Source organism: Tupaia chinensis, unplaced genomic scaffold (assembly GCF_000334495.1).
Source record: "Tupaia chinensis unplaced genomic scaffold, TupChi_1.0 Scaffold146907_1, whole genome shotgun sequence".
In the NCBI taxonomy this organism is placed as follows: domain Eukaryota; kingdom Metazoa; phylum Chordata; class Mammalia; order Scandentia; family Tupaiidae; genus Tupaia; species Tupaia belangeri.
This window is the reverse complement of record NW_006206760.1, coordinates 2,207,732-2,233,851: the sequence shown is the minus strand read 5'-3', so window position 1 is coordinate 2,233,851 and position 26,120 is coordinate 2,207,732. Positions and strand designations below refer to the sequence as shown.

Here is a 26,120-nt window from a genome sequence, read left to right as displayed (position 1 = left end):
AAAAAAAATTATTTATTTAATTTTATTTATTCATTCATTTATTTTCATTTGACCAGAGAGAGAGAGAGAGGGAAAGTAAGGAAGCAAGCCGCCAGGGTTGGGACTCAAACCATGGTCAACCATGTGGGAGTGTCCAGCGCCTTAACCACCACGCCACCTGCTGGTCCTCATATAAGTCTCTTTTCTCAGCTAGACAACTTGGCTTCTGTTGCTTGCATCCAGTGAGTCAAACACTCCCCCTTGCCCCTGGCCTGGGTTTGCCAACATGGTCAGCTCATGAAGCACCTTTTCTAGGAATACTTTTTTTTTTTTTTTAATTTGATATAGGTCATGTATACTCCTGACCATCCTCTCAGGATTCGGGGCATATACACACATACAGCACACATGTTTTTCAAGCCAACAGGTTCCGGATCCAAATCACGTAGTCGGTCATGTGGGATCAAGCTGCCAAACCACCATGCCACCTGCTAACCCTGTACGGATACATTTTAAGGTTTACTCTTTAAAGTTTAACCTTCTGCAAGATGGCCAATGCGTTTCATTATTCTTAGGTATTTTTAGCCATTCCATAGCGTGCTCTGCCTTCCTTAATGAAGTGGCATTACGTTCCCTCTAATTACTCTTGGTGTCTTCATTTGTTTTCACCTTTCCCGAGCCCTCGGCTTCATTTCTTGCTCATCTGCTTTTTTTACTCTGCGTTCGTTTTCCCTTAGGGTTTGTGAGATTTAAGAAGCTTCTGTTGTGCATGAACTACATGATAGATATTACTCTAGGGACAGAGGCGCGAAGGTGAGGAGGACAGAGTCGTCACCTATGTGAAGATCAGAGTTGAACAAATAAGATGTCACAGACTCAAGACAGGCTCACTTCTGGAAGCAAGGATGACACTGGGCACGTAAAAGGCCGACATTTGATTCTGTACGAGAACTCTCTCTCCACAGTGAGATTCCTCTATTCTTCAGTATTCACTGGGTCCCTCGTGCAGACCAGGCACAGCGTGGTGCCAGCATCCTGGTCATCTGTCCTTATTTCTCCCTGGTGGGATGAATAAACTACTTGTATTTTTTAAAAAAGAATTATTTCATTTAACTTTCTTTCTTTCTTTTAATTTGATCAGAGAGGGACAAAGTGAGAAAGGAAGCCACCAGATCCGGGACTCAAACTGTGGTCGGCCACGTGGGAATCCAACACTCTTCACCACCATGCCATCTGCCGGCCCCAAGGGATGAATAAACTTCTTAGGGAGGGCACAAGTCCATCTATGGCTCTGTGTGTGTGTGTGTGTGTGTGTGTGTGTGTGTGACAACACTGAGTCTACAACACACGAACAACCAGAGAGACATTCCAGAATGTCCAGCTGGAGCTGACACACAATCACTGCATCTTTAAACTACTTTTCTCTTCCTTAATTTTTTTTCATTTGTGTTACTCGTCCCCAGAGGCCCACGCTGGCACTGTTCTTCCTCACATCCTCAGCGCTGCCTGTCATCCATCAGTGCAAAGAGAGGCCTTACAAACAGCACTCGAGGGAGACACCCTTTCCTTTCCATTTCTCTTAGAAAGAGCAACTTATGGGACCAGCAGTTAGCGTAATGGCTATGTCACTGGACTCCCATGTAGTCAACTGCGGTTCGCATCCCGGACCCGATGGCTTAAAACTCACGCCGGGCGCGTGTGCATGCGTGCCCAAGATCCCGAGAGGAGAGCGGAGGAGAAGGGATTGCGGCGTGGCCATTCCCCCTGGAGGGTGATTTCTCGCTTTCTGTCTCTCTGTCTCTCTCTGTCTATCTGGCGAGCGCACGCGACCTGTAGCAAAAGAGCAACTTATAATGGGGAGGAGGAAAAATTGCATTTGGGTTAAAGGACTAGAAATAGCAAAGAGGAATCTGCTGCTTTGCTCCTTTAAGATGCTAAGATGCTAAAGGATTCTTGGTTTTTAAAAAAAGTAGTCGCCCCTTGGTCTGCACTGAGCATTAATATGGTCTGCCTGGTGATAAAGCAGAGGATGTGAGTGAGAGCTGTTAAAGGGAAAGGAGGCTGAGGCAGGTTTCTTCGGTGAATGGACATCCCAGGCTCATAAACACGACTCGTGAGGCTGGACGCACGGTGAGCTAGTCCTTAAAATTTGTGATATCCCTGATTCCAGTTGTTGATAGGTGAACTGTGGATTTTTGCCTCAGACAAGACTACAACGCTCAAAATGACAACTTAAAAAGAGAAATGACCAGGATTCCTAAGGCAACCAAAATACCTCACCGAATTGGGTTAAAATGCTTCTGGTATATGTCTGGGTATACTAGATAAGAGGAGAGAGCAGAGAAGATGGCATTTTCACCTTTTAAAAATTAATGTGGCCATCCCCCCTGGGGGGTGATTTCTGGCTTTCTGTCTCTCCATCTCTCTCTGTCTTTCTGGCGAGCGCACACGACCTATAGCTAAAACCTCTCAAAAAAAAAAAAAAGTTGCCAATTTAAAACAACTGTATAGATGCTATTTTATTAATCAAGTCCATTTTTTATTGATGGCAACACAAAATTTTCATCAATTTATACCATATTTAACTAGCGTCAAATGATTATTTAGCTAAAGCCATAACTTAACTTTACTGCTAACGCAGAGCAGGAATCTCATTTTTTTAAGAATTATTTCATTTAACTTTATTTTTTTTAGAGGTTTTTGCTATAGGGCACATGCACTCTCCAGACAGAGACAGAAACAGAAAGCAAGAAATCACCCACCAGAGGGGGATGGCCATGCCTCAATCCCTTCTCCTCCATTCTCCTCTCAGGGTCATGGGCACGCACACAGGTCCAGGACTTGAACCGCGGTTGACTACATGGGAGTCCAGCGACATAGACATTACACTAACTGCTGGTCCCTTTATTTATTAATTTTAATTTGATCAAAGAGAGACAGAGTGAGAGAGAGAGAGAGAGAGAGAGGGAAAGTGAGAAACCAAGCAGCCAGGTTCGGAACTCGAACCGCGGTCAGCCATGTGGGAGTCCAGTGCCCTTAACCACCACACCACCTGCCAGCCCTGTCTAATTTTTGTTTTTAATGTGAACATTTTATGTGCACCCAGTGTAATTTTTTCTCAAGGTAAGAGTTCAAGTACCAGCTCATTTAAATAACTAACGAGGGCCTCAGGCATATAGTCCCCAGTGAAATACCGAGCAAATCTCTGTGTGACTGCAGATGCAGCTGAAGGGGAGAGAGGTTAGTTTGGTTTCCACTCAGTTTTGAAATCTGTTTACACGCCAGACTTGAAGCTTCCTTTTCCAAATTCTCACCAAGTATGCAGGGGCCTGCTCACTGGCTGTGCACAGAAGCTTGGTAACGTCATCGTTCTGTGCCTTTCAGAGTCAAGTCTATTTCTTGTCTTTGATAAAGGGGAAGTCTTTGTCCGTGTCACATGCTACCTCGTTTTCTTTTTAATGCGATGTGACAACTTGAATTCCAAAGGAGGCTTCACAATGAGAAGGAGATTGAACCACAGCATCGGTGCCAACAGCCCCCAGAGCTGCTCTAATTAGAGCTCCCTTCCTCCATTTCTAGTTCTCAGGAGAGGACAGGGGGCTTTTTAATTGGGGCTATTAGGAGCTCTCCTTACACAATGACACCCTCTGCTAAGTGAAGGCTCCAGCGAAAGCCGTGCCCACTCTGCAATTACTTCCTGCAATTCCGAAGAATAATAGTATCTTGTCTCATTTAAAAATAAATCTGAGGTTTATTCCTTATTGGTTTCTCGCCTCTGCCTACTCACATGAAGTTCCCCTTGCCAATTAAGCAAACTTTCCATTATTTAAGGAGGTAGTTTCGATCATAACCATCCTCTGATAATGAGACGTATTAAGCTGGATTTCATTTGCCCACAGCTCCTTTATTTCAGATAGAAGGCTAATTAAAACGAGCTCAGCTCTCAGGTCTGGCGTTTCTTCTGTGGCAAAATGGTGCAGCTTTGGAATTTTCTAAGCAGGGTTCTATTTGCAGGCCCCACACTCACCTGAAATAACCCGCATGTCCAGCTCTCTCAGCTTCTCAGAACCACTTCCTCTTAAGAGACCAGATGTAGGCTTGCATTTATGACCTATCCCAAGAAAAGGAATGAAATGTTCAGATGATAAAACAAGCTTTTCTTTTTCTTTTTCTTTCTTTTTCTTTTTTTTTTCTATAGCGCACATGTGTTCACCAGAGACAGAGAAAGGGTAGAGAAAGAGAGAGAGGGAAAGTGAGAAATCACTCCTCCCCAAGGGAGCATGACCATGCCACAATCCCTTCTCCTCCTTTATCCTCTCAGGATTTCGGGCATGCGCACACTCACATCCGGTGTGTTTTTCAAGCCGCTGGGTCTGAGATACGCTGCCATGGGCCACGTGGGATCCAGCTGCCTTAACTATCACGCCACGTGTTGATTCATATATTCATACTATATATTCCCCATGTTGGTTTAAAGGATTACCAAGGAGAATGGGTCATTTACAATAGGGCCTAGAATAACAAAACACAGAGAGCTTTTCCTGTTTAAGTTTTTCAGCTATCTCCCACTAACAAACACAGGTTATTTCTAAAACCAGTGACTTCTCCGCTACCATAAAGGTCATTTAGCCATTTCTTTGAAAGAAAAGCACCAGTTCTTATGCACAGAAGATTATATTATTTATGTTATTGCAAACATATACCTGACACACATAACAGTTCACGTATACTTAGTAGAATCAGCAGGTGCACCACAGATGCCAAATTGAACTACAATGGAAAGTAAATCCATAGATAAGACAACGAGTTCCTCGCATTCTCTGAAAATACGGATTTGTCTCTCAGTACTTACTCTGCCACTTCTGTACTTTCCTGTGGCCTTCAAGTATTTTGTAGATAATGAGGATGATCAGAAACACAAAAACTAAGAGAACTAAAATGTACCAAGTGATCTTCATGGAACAAGGGGCATCTGTAAAGAAAAGGAAAAAACATAAAAATAATACAAATGCAATAAAATGAAGCAACGAGGCAAAGTGTAGCGTGGCTTAGTCCTACTATACATGCTTTTGGGCTTTTTGTTTGTTTGGTTTTCTGTTTGTTTGTTTTTCTATAGGGCACTCGCTGGAGAGAGACAGAGAGAGGAAATTTTAGAAAGCAACCCTCTCCCCCCACCCCAGAGGAATGGCCACACCACAGTCTCTTTGTCTTCATTCTCCTCTCCAGATTTTGGGCACACACACTTGGTGCGATTTTCAAGGTGTTGAGTCCGGGACTCAAATTGTGGAGAGCCATGCGGGAATCCAGCATCTTAACCACCATGTCAGCTGCTGGCCCCTCTACTACATATTGTTAACTAAAAAGCTGGAAACATAACTGTAACTACTACACTCCTGAATTTTTTCTGATATATTGTATGAGGAAACTTCACCGGGTGACTTTCAGGGATCAGTTTCATTCTAAAATTTCGGAATAATTTTACTTACAAATCATGTTGATAAGGGACCAGCAGATAACTTCATGGTTACATTGCTGGATTCCCAAGTAGCCAACCACGGTTTGAGTCCCAGACCCGACAATTAAAACTCACACTGGGCACGTGTGCGTGCGTGCCCAAGATTCCCAAGAGGAGAGTGGAGGAGAAGGGATTGCGGTGTGGCCATCTTCCCTGGAGGCATATTTCTCACTTTCAGTCTCTCTGTCTCCCTCTGTCTTCTGGTGTGCACATGCGCCCTATAGCAAAAACCTCTCTTAAAAAAGAAATTATGCTGCTAATAGTCTCATTACCATGGTCTCACTACACTAAGACCACACAAGGCAGTGAGCCAGAATCAGAGTAATTTGTAATGAACAGTTTTTGCCCTGAGCCAAGCAGCCCAAAACGATGTCCTCAACTCAACAGCATGTGCAGGGGGTGGGGAAGAAGGGGACAGGTGGGCAAAGACTGTGGTCAGGACCAGGGCAGATGAATCACTGGGCCATCTTTCCACCAGGTCATAGACAGTCCAGAGACCTGCACACCAATGATCAGATCAACTCCAAGCATGAGTTAAACATACAGTAGACCCGGCCTAGACCAAACAAGGAAACAGGTATAACTGTGTTCCCTGGAGCAGCATGGGAAGGGGTGGTCACCATCCAGCAGCCATCAGGCACTGTCTCCCTTAGTCCCATGCAGACACAATGACCAGCAAACTAAGAACCAATGACTTAACAAGGGGGAACCTCATCATGTCCAAAACATAACTGCCTATCAACTTTCTAAGCCATCTCATGTACTGTCTTTTTCTGTATACAAAACAAGGCCAGTATTTATTTAACCTCACAAAATACCGAACTTGTTTAGACCCCTGGATGGCAGCTTTCGTGAGGTTCATGATCTGGGTCTTCCCTTTGCAGGAACCCAGATGTACACTCAATGGGTATTTGACATTTATTTAGCAAAGAGGCTGAATGGAAAAAGGGCAGAGAGGGACTGGGATGGCAGCACTCAACACCCTTCCATGCTCTTTAGCTGCCAAACATGCACTCCATACTCGCTAGGTAGGAGCATGCAGTTAAACGACAGAGAGGATTTGCAGTACCAGCAAGAGCCAAGATGGGCCCAATGAGCAAGACATCATTAGACATTGACTTAACTAGGAAAACGTCACTATAGACATTCGCCAACTTTATATTGCAATAGCAGAATTCGTGTGAATGGACCCAGACCAGCCAGTGCACCCACCAAAGCAGCAGCACCCACTCTCAAAACAGTGTGTCTCCCAAGGCCGGCAGGTGGTGTGGTGGTTGGGGGTGTTGGACTCCCACGTGGCTGACCACAGTTTGGGGCCTTGACCTGGTGACTTGCTTTCTCACTTTCCTTTGCTTACCCATCTCATGTACTGTCTTTTTCTGTATACAAAACAAGGCCAGTATTTATTTAACCTCACAAAATACCGAACTTGTTTAGACCCCTGGATGGCAGCTTTCGTGAGGTTCATGATCTGGGTCTTCCCTTTGCAGGAACCCAGATGTACACTCAATGGGTATTTGACATTTATTTAGCAAAGAGGCTGAATGGAAAAAGGGCAGAGAGGGACTGGGATGGCAGCACTCAACACCCTTCCATGCTCTTTAGCTGCCAAACATGCACTCCATACTCGCTAGGTAGGAGCATGCAGTTAAACGACAGAGAGGATTTGCAGTACCAGCAAGAGCCAAGATGGGCCCAATGAGCAAGACATCATTAGACATTGACTTAACTAGGAAAACGTCACTATAGACATTCGCCAACTTTATATTGCAATAGCAGAATTCGTGTGAATGGACCCAGACCAGCCAGTGCACCCACCAAAGCAGCAGCACCCACTCTCAAAACAGTGTGTCTCCCAAGGCCGGCAGGTGGTGTGGTGGTTGGGGGTGTTGGACTCCCACGTGGCTGACCACAGTTTGGGGCCTTGACCTGGTGACTTGCTTTCTCACTTTCCTTTGCTTACTCTGTCCCTCTTTAGTCAAATTAAAATAAAAGAATAAATAACGTTAAATAAAATAGTTCTTAAAAGAAAAAAATAGTGTGTCTTCCTATATCTCATGTGGCCCTCCTACTCTCATTCCTACTGCCGTCTTGGGGAAGACCAAGGGCCAGTAAATAGGAAATTTAGACCATTGAAATGATTATTTCAGAGTAAAATAGACCAGATTGGACTAAATTTAGTTTCACCCCGATGAAGAGGGCTTTTCCAGTAGAGGAAATTATTCTTCGTACAGTAGGGTAGAATGTACATGAAGCTTTATCCTTGACACATTTTCCAGAATACAAGCAAACAGATTTGTATACCACTGTTATCTTTCGGCATTATGGGACACAGCCACCCCCATATTGTTAACTATCATTTCACTTTGAATCTAGAATTTATGGATTTTTTTTTCCATGAATACAAACATCAATTCACAAGGATAAATTCTCAAAAACAAATAATCACAATTATGGAAGTTCTTATTTTCCCCTTAAGGGTCAGAAACAATATAAAAAGCAATTAGATAGCAATGTAAAATAAATATGTTTTTAATAGCTATAATCCAAAGCTCTTGATCTTTCAGATTCCTCTATAGTCACCTTCTCTAGGCAGTCTCTCCAGATTTCACTTTCTAACTTCACTTCTAAAACAGACACTTCGGGGACCAGCAGTTAGCATAATGGCTATGTCGCTGGACTCCCACGTAGTCGACCGCGGTTCGAGTCCTAGACCCGGTGTCTTAAACTCAGGCCGGGCGCGTGTGCGTGCGTGCCCAAGATCCCAAGAGGAGAATATAGGAGAAAGGATTGTGGTGTAGCCATCCCCCCTGGGGGGTGATTTCTCGCTTTCTGTCTCTCTGTCTCTCTGTCTGTCTGGTGAGCACACGCGCCCTATAGCAAAAACCTCTCCAATAAATAAATAAATAAATAAAAAACAAACACTTCTGTTCAGACCCTCTCAGATCCTCGTCCATATCCCCCTATATACTTGCGCCTTGAAATAACCTCTCATTGCAGAGGCTGTAGAGCTCTGGGCAAAGTAAGTCGCAGGAGAAATTTCTTTGAAGTCATTCAAGGAGACTTGAAGAATGCATGTTATGAAAAAAAATTATGCATGGATTTCAAATTTTTCTTTGCACCAAAATAAACTCCTCTTTTAGTTCCATTCTTCCCCCAAAACTTTGACGTGCCCTCACATTTTCCCTGATAAAGGCATATACATTATATATACTCATGCTTGCTTTAATGTAAACATAACATTTTTTAAATACCTGCCTTTGAAATAATTAAAGCTTCCAAAAGGCTTTCGTGTGACTGGAGCATCAAAAAGCAGAAATTAGACTGCCATATGCATTTGCTTATTTGTGTTCTCTCCCTCTTCTAGACTGTTCTATGTTCATCTAACTCTATCTTCTACGCCAGACAGGTGCTCATTAAATAAAGATATCACAAAATGCTCTCCAAGAGTAGATTTGATGGGTAAAGTGGGGGCACGTGGCTTAGTCGAAAGGATTAATTATGGTCATTCAGAATAGAATGGTTAGGAAGTTAATTAGGCTTAAACAATTAAAATACACACAAGGAGGAGCCAGCAGATGGCATAAGGGTTACATTGCTGGATTCCCACATGGGTGACCACTGCTCGAGTCCCGCCCCCTCTGCCTCAGGTTACAGCTGAGCCCCATGCAAAGCACATTTGGAAAGAAAAACAATCCCCCAAATGAACATTCTTTCAGGCCACATCGCTTCATCGTTAAAGTTCTTCAGCTATTTGAATTCCAGTTAATGTGGTAGCCCTTGCTTAATGTTATGTGTCTATATCTGATTTCTCTTTTTTTCTATAATTTCCCAAAAACTTTTTTGTTGTAAAAGAGAGAAGAGGAAAAAGAGAAGATGAGAAGGAGGAGGAGGAGAGAGAGTGGTTCTTGACAAGATCTCACCAAGTCGTGATCTTCCCACCCTGCCTCACACTTAGCGAGGGCCACAGGTACACTCCACTACACCTCGCATTTTAAGATTGGGCATGAAACCAAACATGGGCCTCCTGTGTGGTTCAGCCTCCATACAGTGGTGCCCCTCCCCACCTTCTGTCACTGCTTCCGGGACCAAACTTACTTTTTACATCCATTTCTAGGTGCAAGGAAATGTGTACACAATTATGTGGACAATCCGTCATCCTCCAAGTGTGGTTTATAGACTCTTCCTTGGTTGGCTCTTCCTCTGTGATTGCTAAATCTCCAGTATGAGTTGTTAGATTACAGGTGGTATTATATTCCTCCACGTGGTCAGCTAAAGGAGCCACCGTGAAGTGAAAATGTTGACAAGGTGAATGGAAATTATTCTCTTTCACTTCCATTGATCCATTCATGATAAGAACTAGAAAGAGATTAAGAAATATTTCAAAATAGTAATACATGATAAGAAAGCACATAACATTCCAACTAGCACCTTTCTATACAATAAAGGAGAAATAAGAATTTACCTGCCCTAAGAATAATGATTAAAACGATTCATTTTTAATATCACAAAAATCAGGTGGCAGTAGGATTGAAAGGGGATTGGAGCATCTCAAAAATATAATAAGCAGGGAACCAGCAGTTAGCATAATGGCTATGTCGCTGGACTCCCATGTAGTCGACCGCGGTTCGTGTCCCGGACCCGGTGGCTTAAAACTCACGCCGGGCGCGTGTGTGTGCGTGCCCAAGATCCTGAGAGGAGAATGGAGGAGAAGGGATTGCGGCGTGACCATCCCCCCTGGGGGGGTGATTTCTCGCTTTCTGTCTCTATGTCTCTCTCTGTCTGTCTGGCGAGCGCACGCTGAGATCCTTCTAATAGAGATTTCCTTATTCAGAGCAGCCACATAGTCAAGCCCACATGGCCAATGTCCACAGCTCCTATCTCAACCCAAACCACGTACCAGGGGTGGACCTATGACCAAAAGGAAGACAATCCATAGGCTAATCAGAGACTTAGAATATGGTCTGGTACGTAAAAAGGAGCTCTTGCTCTCAGGAGTTGCACTTTGGAAGCTGACATAAAGCATAAAAAGAAATAAGCAGGGAACCAGCAGTTAGCATAATGGCTATGTCGCTGGACTCCCATGTAGTCGACCGCGGTTCGTGTCCCGGACCCGGTGGCTTAAAACTCACGCCGGGCGCGTGTGTGTGCGTGCCCAAGATCCTGAGAGGAGAATGGAGGAGAAGGGATTGCGGCGTGACCATCCCCCCTGGGGGGGTGATTTCTCGCTTTCTGTCTCTATGTCTCTCTCTGTCTGTCTGGCGAGCGCACGCGCCCTACAATGAAAATCTCTCAAAAAAAATATAATAAGCAGACATTTCTCTGATGTCTTATGAGGCAAACAGTATTTTCCAAAATGGTCACAACAATATTTTCTATCCTACATGAGACTAATTTTCTAGGGCTACTATAACAAAGTACCATAAATGGGGTGGCTTAAAGAACAGAACATTTTCTCAGAGTTCTAGAGGCTAGAAGTGTGAGATCAAGGTGTCAGCAGGGTCAGTTCCTTCTGAGGGGCATGAGGAAGAATCTGTCTGACATCTCTCTCCTAGCTTCTCATGGTTTGCTGGCAATCTTTAGTGTTCATTGGCTTGTAGAGGCATTGTCCTGATCTCTACCTTTATCCTTACATGGTGTTCCCCCTACATGCGTACCTCTGTGTTCAAATTTCTCCTTTTTATAAGGAAGCCAGCTATGGACTAGGCCCCTCCCCGATGACCTCACCTTAACTAATTATGTTGCAATGACCCTACTTCCAAGTACAGTAATGTGTCACTCAATGATGGGGACATGTTCTGAGAAATGTGTTGTTTGGCAATGTTGCCATGGTACCAACACCACAGAATATGCTTACACGAATCTAGATGGTATAACCTACTACACCACATACACTATATTGTTTAGCCTATTATAATTTTAAGGGACCATAATATGTGCTATCATTGACAGAGACATCATTATACAGTGCATGACTGTAACATCACATTTTGAGGTATTAGTGGTTAGAATGTCAAAATATGAATTTTGGGGGAGCATAGTTCAATTAGTAACATACATGTTACCTTAAAACTTTGCATTTTCTCCATAAATAGATGGGCTCTAATTTTTTTGGTTTATTTATTTTATTCATGAGAGAGAACATGTGGATAGCTGAGGAAAGAGAGAGAATCAGGCACCCCTACAGAATCTCATCACACCACAATCCCCTTCTTCTCAGTTCTCAGCTCCAAAGGATCTTGAACACACACACAGGCACCTGCATGTTTTCAGGCCACCCCAGGGTCCAAATCCACCACTGGACATGTAGGTTCCCAGGACTGCAGTTCAGTTTGCTACCAACTGCATCACTAGGCTGAGCCAACAAAGTCTAATTTCTTTCCCCTTGAATCTGGGTGGGTTCATTATTTACTTGTCAAATGCAGACCAATTACATCGCATGACTAAGCCAGAAAAGGTAAAAAGAAAAAAAATGTCCACCTTTCCTTTGGGACACTAACACTGGAGCCTTGAACCACTATAGAAAAATGCAACAACCTAAAGTCAGCATGGGAAGATGACATAAAACACAAAGGACATAATTAATAAAGTAAAAAGACAACCTACAGAATGGGAGAAAATATTTGATACCACATAGCTGATAAAAGGTTACCATCCAAAATAAGTAAGGAACTCCAACCACAAAGAAGAAGATGAAGAAGAAGAAGATGAAGAAGACGAAGAAGTAGAAGAAGAAGAGGAAAAAAGAAAGAAAGAAAGAAAGAAAGAAAGAAAGAAAGAAAGAAAGAAAGAAAGAAAGAAAAGAGAAGAAGAAAGATTAAAAGTAGGCAAACGACTTGAATGGACATTGCTCCAAAGAAGACATAAAAATGACCAGTTGATATGTGAAAAGGTGCTTATAACTAACCACCAGGGGAATGAAAATCAAAAACACAATCGACTCTTAACTCACACCTATCAGAATAACTTATGTGTACGTGTATATCCTTGGAAAAGGAAAAATCAGAGCCCTTGTACATTGTTAGTGGAAATGTAAAGTGGTCCAGTCCTCATAGAAAACAGTGTGGAGGTGCCTCCAAAAATTAAAAAATAGAATTACCATATGATCCAGCAGTCCTATTTCTTGGTATATTTCTAAAAGAATTAGAATCAGGATCTTGTAAACCTATCTGCATTTCCATGTTCATCTCAGCACTATTCACAATAATCAAGATATAGAAACAACCTAAATGCCTATTGACAGGTGAATTGATAAAGAAAATGTGATAAAATAATACATACACAATAGAATGTTTTCAGCCTTTCTTTTTTAAAATGTTATTTATTTATTTTTTTAAATTTGCTACAAGGATTATTCAGCCTTTCTAAAAAAGAAAGATCCTGCCATATCCAACAACATGGAAGAATGTGAAAGACATTACATTAAGGGAGGTAAGTCAGTAACAGAAGGACAAATACTACATGGTTCCACTTACATGAGGTACCAAAAGTAGCAAACTATCAAAAACAGGGAGTAGAATAGTGGTTATCAAGGCATAGAGAGAGGGGGAATTGGGTTCAATGGCTGTAAATTTTCAGTTATGCAAAGTAAGTAAATTCCAGAGTGCTGCTGTACAGCGTTGTGCCTATAGTTAATGATAATGTTTTGAGCAGTTAAAATTTAAGAGGGTAGATTCATGTTAAGTGTTCTTACTGGGACCAGCAGATGGCGTGGTGGTTAAGGGTGCTGGACTCTCACATGGTCGACCATGGTTTGAATCTGGACCTGGTGGCTTGCTTTTTCACTTTCCCTCTCTCTCTCACTCTCACTCTGTCCCTCTATGGTCAAATACAAATAAATAAAGTTAAAATTTTTTTAAATGTTCTTACCACAGTAATAACAAGAAGAAACCACATAGAAAAACTCTGACACCTGTCAGATACCCACCTGTGTCAAGGTGTTCAGTGTCCTGCCCCCCTGTTTTAACGCCAGTCACCGTCTAATCCCAAAATCATGAAAGCCAAAAATGCCCAGTTATGCCTATTCTGAATTCCTGACCCACACAAAAATACAAGAGAAATAATAAGACGATTGCTATTGTTTTAAGCCACTGAATTTTTGGATGATTTATTACACAGCCATAGCAACTGGGACAACTAGTTAAAGCACTGTTTTCACTGTTTTCAAGGGGGCCAAGTAACATCTGTGAGCTACCAACCCTTAAAACACTTGCTATTTTATCATCATAAAGGCGTTTTCCCAATTTTCCTTCTGGTGAATTCAACCCACAATTCTTAATAATTATACAACTGAGTAAGAATTGTGCACAAAGAAATCTTGTTCTCAATGGAAAAACGCTAATATCTAGTGATATAGGAGGTAATTTCACTAAATAGGTATAAGCAATAAATCTTGTTGTGTTTTGTTTTGTTTTGTTTTCAGAGATTTTTGCTATAGAGCACATGCACTCACTGGAAAGACAGAGAGAGAGAGAGAAAGTGAGAAATCTCCCCTCCCCCAGGAGAGATGGCCACACCACAATCCCTTCTCCTCCATCCACCTCTTGGGATCTTGGACGCGCAATCCCACATGACCAGCATGAGTTTAAGTCACCAGGTTCGGGACTCGAACTGTGGTTGATTACATGGGAGTCCAGCAACGAAACCATTACATGCTGGTCCATTTATAGATTTTTTTTTTTTAGACATTTTAAACAATAAATTTGATGCTTGAGCTTGAGGCCATTCACATATTTTCTGACTATAAATTAATTACTTAATTTCTCAATAGCCCAATGTGATTCAATTTAATTAAATAATATATGGTGATCTCATAATAAATACAAGGTTCCGCTAGGTCCTGCAGATAATATGTAATTATTATTTTGTTTATTCATTCATTTAGCAAATATATATTACACCGGATATTATGCTAAAAGCTAGAGATACAGTGAACAAAGACAAAGGCCTCACCTTGAAGAGGGTAATTGGTATGTCAGATCAGTAAAAAGACAATTCATGTACAGTATATAAACATTAGGCAGGAAGAGGTACAAATGCAAAAAGAGTTCAATGACTCCTTGAAAAATTAGTTTTATTTTACTATAAGAATCCAAGAACTAAATTAACGGGTTTTTTTTTTTTTTTGAGAGGTTTTTGCTATAGGGCGCGTGCGCTCGCCATACAGACAGAGAGAGACAGAGAGACAGAAAGCAGGAAATCACTCCCCGGGGGGGTGGCCACGCCGCAATCCCTTCTCCTCCATTCTCCTCTTGGGATCTTGGGCACGCACGCACACGTGCCCGGCGTGAGTTTAAGCCACCGGGTCCGGGACTCGAACCGCCGTCGACTACGTGGGAATCCAGCGACATAGCCATTATGCTAACTGCTGGTCTCAATTAACGTTGTTTTTAAACTCACTTTTGAAGAGAGTATGTTAAATAATTCTTCAACCATCAAAAGTATGTGAATACATATGTGAAGTATGATGGTATTTTTATTTATTTTAAGAATAGATACTTGAGGGCAAGCAGGTGGCATGGTGGTTAAGGCAGCACATGGCCAATTGCTGTTTGAGTCCTGGAACCAGTGGCTTGAAAATCATGCCAGGCGTGCACACGTGCTTACCCAAAATTCCAAAAGAAGGGATTGTGGTGTGGCCATGCCCTTGGAGGGTGATTTCTTACTCTCTCTTTCTCTGTCTCTTTCTGTCCTTCTCTGGCGAGTGCACATGACCTATGGGGAAAACAATAATAGATATTTGGTTTTCAATCAATCAAAAGAAACCAAAAATTATTAATATCCCAAAGCCCAAAAGGTCAACCATCAAGAGTCACACCACGAAGCCCCCATGCCACTAGCTTCTAAAATGGAATGTATTAATACTATTTTTAATAGAATAAGTTAATTCATCCTTGAAACATTTTATTCTCATTTTCACTTTGCATTTACCTTTTGATGTTTGTTCCTGAGAAATAAAATCCACGTTTTCTTTGGACTCACAAACCAAACAGGATGTGATATCTTGGCAAATCCCAGTGAAATTCTGAAAACTGGTGTGATTTAGAAAAATCCCCATAATAATCTGAGTTCTCCTCACTGGTTGCAGAAACGTCATAAAAGAAACATTGAAGGAGAGTGAATAGATGAGATTAGGTTGTAAACATACTTCCAGACATGATAGCTCCGACATTCTTCCTGTAAATAAATAAATAAAAATAAATGAATAAAACTCTCTTCGCTATGACATTTGTTCTCGAATAGACCCTCAAGTTAATTGCATACAGTTGAAGAGGGGATGAAAACTTTAAGCAGCATCTCTGTATTATTTTCCTACGGCCGCTGTACTAAACTACCACAATCGTAGGAGTTAAGAACAGGAGAAATTTATTCTCTCACAGTTTGGAGGCCAGAAGTTCAACATCAATCTCAAAGGTCCCAAATCAAGATGATCTGCGAAATCATGTTTCCCCAATGCTCTTTAGAGAAATCCATTCCTTGCCTTTCCTCCAACTTTCAGGGGCTGTGGGCATTCCTTGCCTTGTGGTCACATCATTCTATCATTCTGTCTCTAAAGCCCCATTGTCTTCAATTCTGTATCTTCTTTGTCAACTCTCCCTCTGTTCCTCTCATAAGGCAATTGTGCGGAGCCAGAGAATGGTGCGGCATTGAAATGCCACACTCTGCAAGGCTGACCTGCATGGAGGGTTCTGGGTTTGTGACCCACATCCTCCCTGAGTATGCTGGGGATCATGGTCCTGAACTGGTTGGGTCTGAGGGTTGGTCACGTGTTAAGACTCTGTTGGGTAGTTCTCTCTCTCTTTGTCTCCCTTTCACTCAAGCAAGAGACAAATAAATAAGATGTTTTTAAAAATCTGTTTGGATTTAGAACCCACCAGGATAATATCCCCATCTTGAGATCCTTAATTTAATCACGTCTATAAAGGCCTTTTCTTCTCATAAGGTAATGTTTGCAGGTTCCAGGGATTAGCACCGGATATCTTTGGGTGGTCATTCACCAGCTTACTGGATTCTCCAATAATGAAATTTAACAGGGAAATACAATCTTTATTTTTGTCTAAAGACAAACATCGGTCATGAACATAATTGTAGAAAAGGAAGAATATCCGTTCAAAAAAAAGACAAAGACCCTAGTGTTACCTCTGTCACTAGCAGATACCTGGACAATTTGGACAATTTGCTTAATCCCTATGAGAATAGTTTTCTTTATCAGCAAAATAGAGAAAATAAGTTTGAACACTGCTAACCCCCTAGGTAACAGTAACATCAAGAGGTATAGTACGTACGAGAACACCTTTCAAATTTGTACATGTGTGTGTTGTTTGAAATGATAGTGCATATTCCAAAGTAAAAATTAAAAATTCAGGGACCAGCAGGTGGTGTGGTGGTAAAGGCACTGGACTCCCATGTGGCCGACTGTGGTTTGAGTCCCAGACCTGGAGGTTTGCTTTCTCACTTCCCCTCACTCTCTCTCTGGTCACCTTGAAAAATAATAATAAATTAAATCAAATAATTTTTTAATTAAAAACTCATTGTTCATTTAAGATAAGATTCTGTGATTTAATTTACACAAATAAACAGAGCTTGCTATATAGCGATTAGGAATCCCTACTTAACGGTAAAGATCAGCAAAGGGAGAGCTCTGGTGAGTGTAGACCCCTTTCAGAAATTCCCTGGCTGACAGTCATTAGTAATACCTGACGTGCTCAATTCCACCTTCATTTGTTTTTCTTACCATCTTCATATAACCAATCATGTGGGGCAAAATGGATTTTTAAGATTTTTTAAATAATGTGGAGCACAAAAAAACAATTAAGTCATTTGTTAGGAGGATTAGTCCTGGGGCCAGCAGGTGGCATGATAGTGAGGGCGTTGGACTCCCACATGGTTGACTATGGTTTGAGTCCCGGACTCAGCGGCTTGCTTTCTCACATTCCCACTCTATTTCTCTGGTGGGCCTGAGTGCCCAATGGAAAATTAAATAATAATCATAAAATTAAATAAATATGTTTTAAAAGGTTAGTCTTAATCATACATCTTGATTCAAACTAAAAACAAATTCAAGATATTGATTGCTATTAAAGTATTTTGAACGATACCTCCATAAGTCTTTAATTACTGGTTATTTTTTTATGGCAGTCAAATTCTAATGGTAATAAAAATATAGTCTTCAGTATAATGTTAAAAATGGAAATGCACCATTTAATGGAGCTCTATAACTTTTTCTCTAATTCTAAGACAGCTGAAAAACTATTTCTTGCCACCCTTCCAGTTTTCTTGCTGACAATGTTCATCTTATTAAATTTTCAACTTCTTGAATTTATATTGCTATGATATGACCCAGAAAAGAGATAGAGGAATTTTTACTGTCAATATTGCAGTCTTATCCAGTGCGATCAACTGAGCTTCTAGAATTAATGATATATCCTTCTTATGTAGCTAGGAAGATCACTTTATGATTATTTTTAAGCCCCAGCTTTAAATAACCCATTCAGAAAATAAATAAATAGGCACATCCTCCCCTGGTATAATTCTAAGAAATAAATAAATTCTACTTGATTCTTTTTATTACCAGGTGGGCCGCATTTTCATTTCCATAAATAAGGATTTATGAATTTAACTAAGGTCATTGATATCACTGGGAGTCAGCATGTAAATTCTCACTCTCAGAGACAGATATACATTGCAGAATTAACTCTGGCGCTGAGATGCAACCTCTCAGAGGATGTATACAGAATTAGGAAAATGTGTACATTACAATAGGACCAATAACCAAATCCAGGATTTTCTCCTTTGAAAGCAAAGCAAATATGAAGACCAAAGAAACATCAACTCTATGTTCTTTTTCAACTTTAATTATAAAATCCATCAGACATGGGACCAGCAGTTAGCATAATAGCTATGTCGCTGGACTCCCATGTATTCTACCACAGTTTGTGTCCTGGGCCCAGCGGCTTAAAACTCACGCCAGGCTCATGTGCATGCGTGCCTAAGATCCCGAGAGGAGAATGGAGGAGAAGGGACTGCAGCGTGGCTATCCCCCCCTGGGGGGTGATTTCTCGCTTTCTATCTCTCTGTCTCTCTCTGTCTGTCTGGCAAGCGCATGCACCCTATAGCAAAAACCTCTCAAAAAAAAATCCATCAGACATGTGTACATATACCTGTACTGTACCAGATGAGGAATAATAAAAACAAACAAGCATTCAGGTACCCATCATCCAGATTAGGAGATAGGCTATCACCCATATCGTAGAAGCACCCTATCCTTCCCACCCCTACACCATAATACACATATTCCAAAAACGTATGTTACATATAAAATACTGTATGTATTCTTCTGTGCCTTGCTCTTTCTGTTTAATATATTTTAGTCATGTTGATGCATAATTAATTATTTGTGGTATTCTTATTTTTTTATCACCAGAGCACGCACGACGAAGAGAGCACCTTCCAATGGGGTGTGGTCATGCCACAATCCTTTCTCCTCCATTCCTCATCCTGTCAGGATGTTGGGCACACACACATGCACACATGCTCCATGTGTTCTTCAGGCACCCACACATACCCCGTGTGACTGGAACCATGTCCAGAGACCTCCCTGAAGACACCTAACGGGCATGCCCATACTCTGGGTTGACTGAGGCTAGGGATCGATGGTGCTGTCAAGACCCCATCAGGGTTGCTGTATCTCTCTCTCCATCATGAAGTAAATAAATAAACTAAGAAAAAACTCTACCCTACATTTTGTTCTGAAAGTTTTGCCTTTCGCACTGTAGTTCTGGATCTACCTTGGTTTTCTTGTATATCTTTCCACTGGAGGAGTAAGTGTTACTGTTCAAGTCACAGGAGACAACCTGGTCTTCAGTGTAGGCCAAGATGCCCTTCAGGCGGCCCTGTGATGCCAGCTCCAGCACTTTGTTGACATCATTTGATGTCATCATGTTTGGCAGCTTTCTCCAGACAGCAGGTCAGATCCTTGACGGACATGTGGTGGGTGGGGGCACAGAAGACCTTGCCCCCATTCAACTTCCCATTCAACTCAAATGACCTTGCCCACAGCCTTAGCAGCACCACGGTTTCCCAGAGGGACTGTCCATGGTCTTTTGGGTGGCTGTGATGGCATGGACTGTGGTTATGAGTCCCTCTGTCATGATGAAGTTGTCATGATGACCTCGGTAGAGGGGCTAAGCAGTTAATGGTACAGGAGGATCTTCAGGGAGCATCTTCAGGAAGGGACAGTGACCATCCTCACCAATGCTTCTGAACTTCTGTCTTTCTGATCATAGTTATTGGAATAAGCCATATATTTGTATCCTCCTAAAGTTCCTGTTGAAATCCTCATCACAGAATGGTGGTATTTGGAACTGGAGCCTATGGGAGGTAATTAGATCCTGAGGGTGAATCCCTAAAGAATCAGATTAAGAAGAAACCAGTGAGCTAGCTAGTTCCCCGTCCACCCTGTGAAAATACAACAAGTAGGCCATCTGAAACCCATGAGAGGGTCCTCACCAGTGCCCAATCCTGCTAGCGCCTGGTATTGGACTTCCAGCCTCCAGAACAGTGAGAAATGCTTTCCTGTTGTTTATAAAACACTCAGTCTATGGTACTTCATTGTAGTAGTCCCAACTAAGACAGCCAGCTATTCTGTTATTTGTTTTGCAATATAAATGAAAGCACATGTCCACGCAAACACGTACACACTAATATTCATAGCAGCATAGTTACAATAGCCAGAACCTAGAAACAACCCAGTGGATGAATGGATGAATGTGGTGTATTTAGATAATTAACTACTTAGCAACAAAAATAAAGGAACTACTGATATTCTTAGTAATGTGGTTGAATCGCAAAAACATGAGGCTAAGCCGAGGAAGCCATGCTGAAAATAGATACCATGTGACACATCCATTTACGTGCAATATAAGAAGGGACAGAACAAATCTATGGTGACACAGGTCCCAGTGTTGCCTTAGGGGCGGGAGGTGAATTTGACAGGAAAGGGCAGGAGGAATCTTTACGGGCGAGTGAAAATCAGCCTCTTCTATGTGACAGTAATTACATTGATGCACACCAATGTCCAAATCTACGAAATAGAACATATACCATCTTTCCATTTTATTGTATGTGAATTACGCCTTTTTAAAAACATAGCCAGTTAGGGACCAGCAGATGGCGTAGTGGTTACATTGCTGAAATTTCATGTAGTCAACCACGGTTTGAGTCCCGGACCCAGCAGCTTAAAACTCACACCAGGCACATGTGCGTGCACACCCCAAATCCCAAGAGGACACTGGAGGAGAAGGGTTTGCGGCGTGGCCATCCCCCTTGGCGGGTGATTTCTTGCTTTCTGTCTCTCTGTCTCTCTAGTGAGCACACAGGCCCTATAGTAAAAACCTCTCAAAAAAAAAAAAAAATAGCCATTGTTTCCAAAGATCTTTAATCATTACTGGCTATTTTGCAGCATAACTAGGCAATAGAATAAATATTAGCAGCCAGGATGGGAGAGACTATGGTTTAGCTGCCTCATTTGCAGAGAGTCATAAACAGAGGTGGTTTTTCATTTTGTTGCAGATCTGCCTCTTTAGGACAGGCAGAAGACTAGAGTGTCCATTTTCACAGCAAAAACGCAAACGACTGTATTTCTCTGTAGGAGCCAATAGTTGAAGCCATTCTGGAAATACAGAATAAGGGGGAGACCACATCGTGTTGTAGGTGAGTAATACATCTATAATAGTAACTGGATCAGGACTGTGGGAGTCAAGAGAGGACATGCATTTGTTTATATGCCATTTGGGGAAGACCATGTTTGCTGGGAGCAGGAGGCAAAGTTTGGGGTAACTTTTATCATAGCGGTATTTGAAAGGCAGGTTTGGGACATAAGAAAGAGACTGCTCATTTTACTTGTCGAAACAGAGGAAGTAAATGCTCTTGATGAAATTCCCCACAGATAAAGAAAATGGCAGGAAAGTGACTTAGGAAAAAGAGACACATATCTTTTCAAGTAAAATATTCTGTAAAATAAATTTCGCAGGCTGTACAAACTAAGTATAGATTTGTGATAAAATTTCATCTTTTTTCTTTTTTTTTTTTTTGGAGAGGTTTTCGCTATAGGGCGCATGTGCTCGCCAGACAGACAGAGAGAGATAGAGAGACAGAAAGAGAGAAATCACCCCCCAGGGTGGATGGCCACACCACAATCCCTTCTCCTCCATTCTCCTCTTGGGGTGTTGGGCATGCACACACACATGCCCAGCGTGAGTTTAAGCCACCAGGCCGGGACTCGGTCAACTACATGAGAGTCCAGCAACATAGCCATTATGCTAATTGCTGGTCCCGGTAAAATTTGGTCTTTCAAAAATATAAGATGAGGATGGGACCAGCAGCTGGCTGGCCCTCATGGGAAGGTTCGGGTCATGTCCAGAGACACTCCTAAGTAAACCAGGCATGCGTGTGCCCATGATCCAGGCCTGGCTGAGGTTGGGGGTGGAGCACAGATCAAGACTCTGTTGGCAGGACCAGCAGATGGTGTAATGGTTATGTCACTGGACTCCCATGTAGTCAACTACAGTTCGAGTCCCAGACCCGATGACTTAAAACTCATGCCGGGCGTATGTGTATGCGTGCCCAGAATCCCAAGAGGAGAATGGAGAAGGAATTGTTGCATGGCTATCCCCCATGGGGGGTGATTTCTCTCTTTCTGTCTCTCTCTGCCTCTCTAGTGAGCACACATGCCCTATAGCAAAAATCTCTTTTAAAAAAATCCTATTAGAGGTACTGTCTCTCTCTCGCTCTCTCTTGCTCATGGAAAAAATAAATAATACACTTTAAAAATAAGTAAGTACCCATTTTCCCCACTTCATTATTTTTTAATATTAAAAGTACTATAATGTTTGGGGCCGGCAGGAGGCATAGTGGTTAAGGGCACTGGACTCTCACGTGGCCGACCACAGTTCGAGTCCCAGAGCTAGAGACTTGCTTTCTCACTTTCTCTCTCTCTCTCTCTCTCTCTCTCTCTCTCTGTTCCTTTCTGGTCAAATTAAAATAAATTAAATAAAGATAAAACAAAATAGTTCTAAAAAATGAAACAATATATAATGTTCTGCATTGACCATTCCTTGTTTTATTATACTTGAATAAGTATCCACTTTGAAGAGCCAGGATAACACTTTCAGAAAATTCATTGCAATTACACTTAATATGCTTGTCTTGATAATATCGGCGTGAATAATGAGAATATGTGCTCGTGTGCTTCAAGGTTGATCCTACAGTTCACAAGTTAATTTCCTTTATCGTTCGCCTTCTTCAATTTCACTGCTCACTCTACATTTCTAGCAGAAAGTGCGAAATGGAAGGAGGAATGAAAGCGGGTCTACATCGTTTATGTCAGTTCGGCTCTTTAAAGTGAGAGAAGAAGTCCAGCAGGTAAAATGAGGTTTGAAATATTTTCCTCTGTGCTATTTCTGCCCTGCACCACAGTGCGTCATTGCGAGCAGATGGTGTAACTCACTACAATGTCTGAGTTGGGCAATTTTTGAGATATTGGCATGAGAACATTTCATTTGAAAAATCAATAACAATCATCCTTGCTTCTCCTGGAAAATATTTCTGCATGCACGTCAGGAGGAATATAAGGTGATCATTCACACTCTGACCTCTGTTACTTCTTTTTGCAAATGAAAATACAAAAAAACGTTCTTCTCAAGACTGGTTTGGAAGGAAGATTTTTGTTCTCTGAGACCAGCAGTTAGAGTAATGGCTATGTCGCTGGACTTCCATGTAGTTGACTGCGGTTCACGTCCTGGACCTGGTGGCTTAAAACTCATGCCGGGTGCGTGTGCGTGCATGCCCAAGATCCCGAAAGGAGAATGGAGGAGAAGGGATTGCAGCATGACCATCCCCCCTGGGGGGGGTGATTTCTCGTTTTCTGTCTCTCTGTCTCTGTCTGTCTGGCGAGTGCACACACCCTATAGCAAAAACCTCTTTGAAAAAAAAAAAACAGATTTTTGTTTTCATTGCACTTTATTTTTTTTAAAAATGTGTATCTTTATTGCGGTAATTACGAAACTGTATTTGTTTGCCAATCAGTCCTTCCTGTGACTGAAAACTTGAAAGAAGACTTTCTTTCATTTTTGTACTCCCAGGTAGGTACTATTGATCTGTAGGAGATCAAATACATAAAAGATCTAGTATTTACCATGGGAGCTAGCAAAGTCTCTCTCAAACACTGTCAGTCTGACAAAAAAGCAGGTTCCTTATTTGGGAGTAACCAGCTCACTTAATTGCAAGAAGCTCTGTGTCAAAATGTATCCATTTCTGTTTACAGCTCCATTACCGCAAACAGCTACATGTAGCAAACCATTAAATGAACTACTGCATCGTAGGTGCCTTTCAAATAGGCTGGAAGGTTAAAATGTTGCCATAGCAGAAACCTAAAGATGTGATTGAATGAAAGTAGAGAGCACAAGGGTGGGTAACAGGAACTGAAAATGAGAAGAAGGGATAGGGATGGGGGTAACTGTGTTCCCAGACACAGGAGTGCATGTAAACAAGACAGACGACTTATAGAATACCACGGGATGGTGAAGAATGTGGCTGACAATTTCATGTACATTTCCAAATAACTGGTAGAGTGAATTTCGAATGTGAAAAACACAAAGCAATGATAAATGGTAGAGATGGTGAATAGGTTCATTTGTTTCATTATTACATATTGCACATGCTTCAGAAAACCACACTCTAGGGGCTGGCCCCATAGCTTAGTGGTTAAGGGAGCTGGATTCCTCATAGCCAACCACAGTTTGGTTCCCAGCCCCGACAGCTTGAAAACACAGCAGGTGTATGTACCTGTGCGTCCCAAAGCCCAACGGGATGGAGAAATGGAAGAGAAGGGATTGTGGTGTGACCACTTCCCGTTAGGGGGGTGCTTTCTCCTTCTCTTTCTCTTTCTCTTTTCCTCTCTTTCTCTCTCTGGTGAGCAAACACACCCTCTGGCAACTAAAAAAACTACATGTACCACCCAAAAGATATACAACTATTATACATAAGTCAGAAATTACAATAAAGTTGTTGAAAAGTACTTATAAAACACTACTGTAAAGTAACCTATCTTACTACTGCACACCCAATGAAAACTTATTAAAAGTCTCCATGTGGAAGAAGTGCCCCTTCTTTAGTCAATTTAGATTAAATGGCTTACACTGTGTAATTGTGATAATTGAATACTCTCATTAATGACTATTCAGACACTCCGATATGTGCTTGATGAAAAATGATCAAACATGGGGCTCTATTTTTAACTTGGGACTTCAGACGGCTTATTATTTTGAAATCAAATCTATTAAACTTCATGAATACATTATTCCTCATTAAGATTCCGGCTATCAATGAATAATTTATAAGCAAAAAAATTATGTTATAATATTTATCTTAGAAATTAAAGTGAATAGAACATTTAAAAATGGGGGAAAAAAAGAAAGAAAGATAAAACGAACTGTAGGGGTGAACGAGTCGTGCTGATTATTGGAGGTTGGAAGCCACATGGAGGCCTGGGTTTGGTTCCCAGACTAACCTGAACATGCTGTCCACAGTTACCAGTGTCTGTATGCCCAGCTGATTGGGAGACCAGGGCAAGAGGATCTCAACATTATGAGATCCTGTCAAAAAATACCTTTCTTGGGGCCAGTAGGTGGCATAGTGGTTAAGGCGCTGGACTCCCACATGGTCAACCACGGTTTGAGTCCTGGACCTGGTGGATTGCTTTCTCACTTTCTCTCTTTCTCTGGTCATATTTAAATAAATAAATAAAGTTAAATAAAATAATTCTTTAAAGAAAAAACACAAAACCTATCTCTCCCTTTCCCTTTCTCTTTCCATTTCTCTCTCATAAAGGAAGAAAAAAAAAACAATGAAGAACAAACCCCACAAGTAAATAATAAGTAAAAGTAACTAGGAATCTCAAGGTTAATTTATATACTCTTAGATCGTTCAGCTTACCATCCAAATAGTTTTATCAGCTATGTTATTTTATGAAATACACTGGTTGATAATTCAACTCATTTTACTAGACTATCTCGTGATTAAAAACTCATTTTAAAAAGCAAAACACTTATGTTCACTCTTTAGTTTAGTTAGTCAATATAAAACTCTATTAAGGAGAGCTACAGGAACATACTCCCGGGGACTCATAAACTATTATAAGAACATAAAGCATTATTATTACATGATTGCGTGTGTAAAACGTTTGGCCTAATAAACAGCTTTTTGTTTATGGTGGCTCTGTGCAGATTTTGCACACCGAATAGCATGAGGAGAAGACAGTGGTTCTCAAACCGTTGTTTGTTGGCCCCAAGTAAGGTTCTTGCAAACCAAAACCAAGCAGTGAAGATAGTCTTAGGACCCCATCAGGGAACTAACAACAAACATCGTTATAAATGATGCTGGATGTTCGATTATGGTTGAGAAGAACTGCTACATGAGGATGAGGCCAAGGGAGTTTGGCTACGATGATGCTTCTAAAACTCTTTCTTCTACCCACCAATACGAGAGGACCCTAAAGCTCCCACCTGCCCTTCCCCAGAATTGATCTAACCTCGCCTTTTCCTGCTGCCCACTGCCTCAGACAGCCACA

General features: G+C 41.6%; 1 protein-coding gene across 4 annotated transcripts in view; it reads right to left on the bottom strand.

Moving 5' to 3' along the window:
• TMEM156 (transmembrane protein 156) overlaps window positions 1-26,120 on the bottom strand; it is a 52,766-nt gene that overhangs the window by 24,797 nt on the left and 1,849 nt on the right. The window contains exons 2-6 of one of the 4 annotated variants that reach the window (XM_027768586.1): window positions 19,282-19,898; window positions 15,425-15,670; window positions 9,593-9,853; window positions 4,832-4,951; window positions 4,007-4,090 (exon numbers count right to left, since the gene is read on the bottom strand). In XM_027768586.1, coding sequence (XP_027624387.1) covers window positions 4,007-4,090; window positions 4,832-4,951; window positions 9,593-9,853; window positions 15,425-15,665 — 706 coding nt within the window. In that variant the 5' untranslated portion in view covers window positions 15,666-15,670; window positions 19,282-19,898. Of the gene's footprint in view, window positions 1-4,006; window positions 4,091-4,831; window positions 4,952-9,592; window positions 9,854-15,424; window positions 15,671-16,368; window positions 16,515-19,281; window positions 19,899-26,120 lie in introns of those variants that run through there. The other 3 variants (XM_027768587.1, XM_027768588.1, XM_014584441.2) reach the window with 3 other exon arrangements.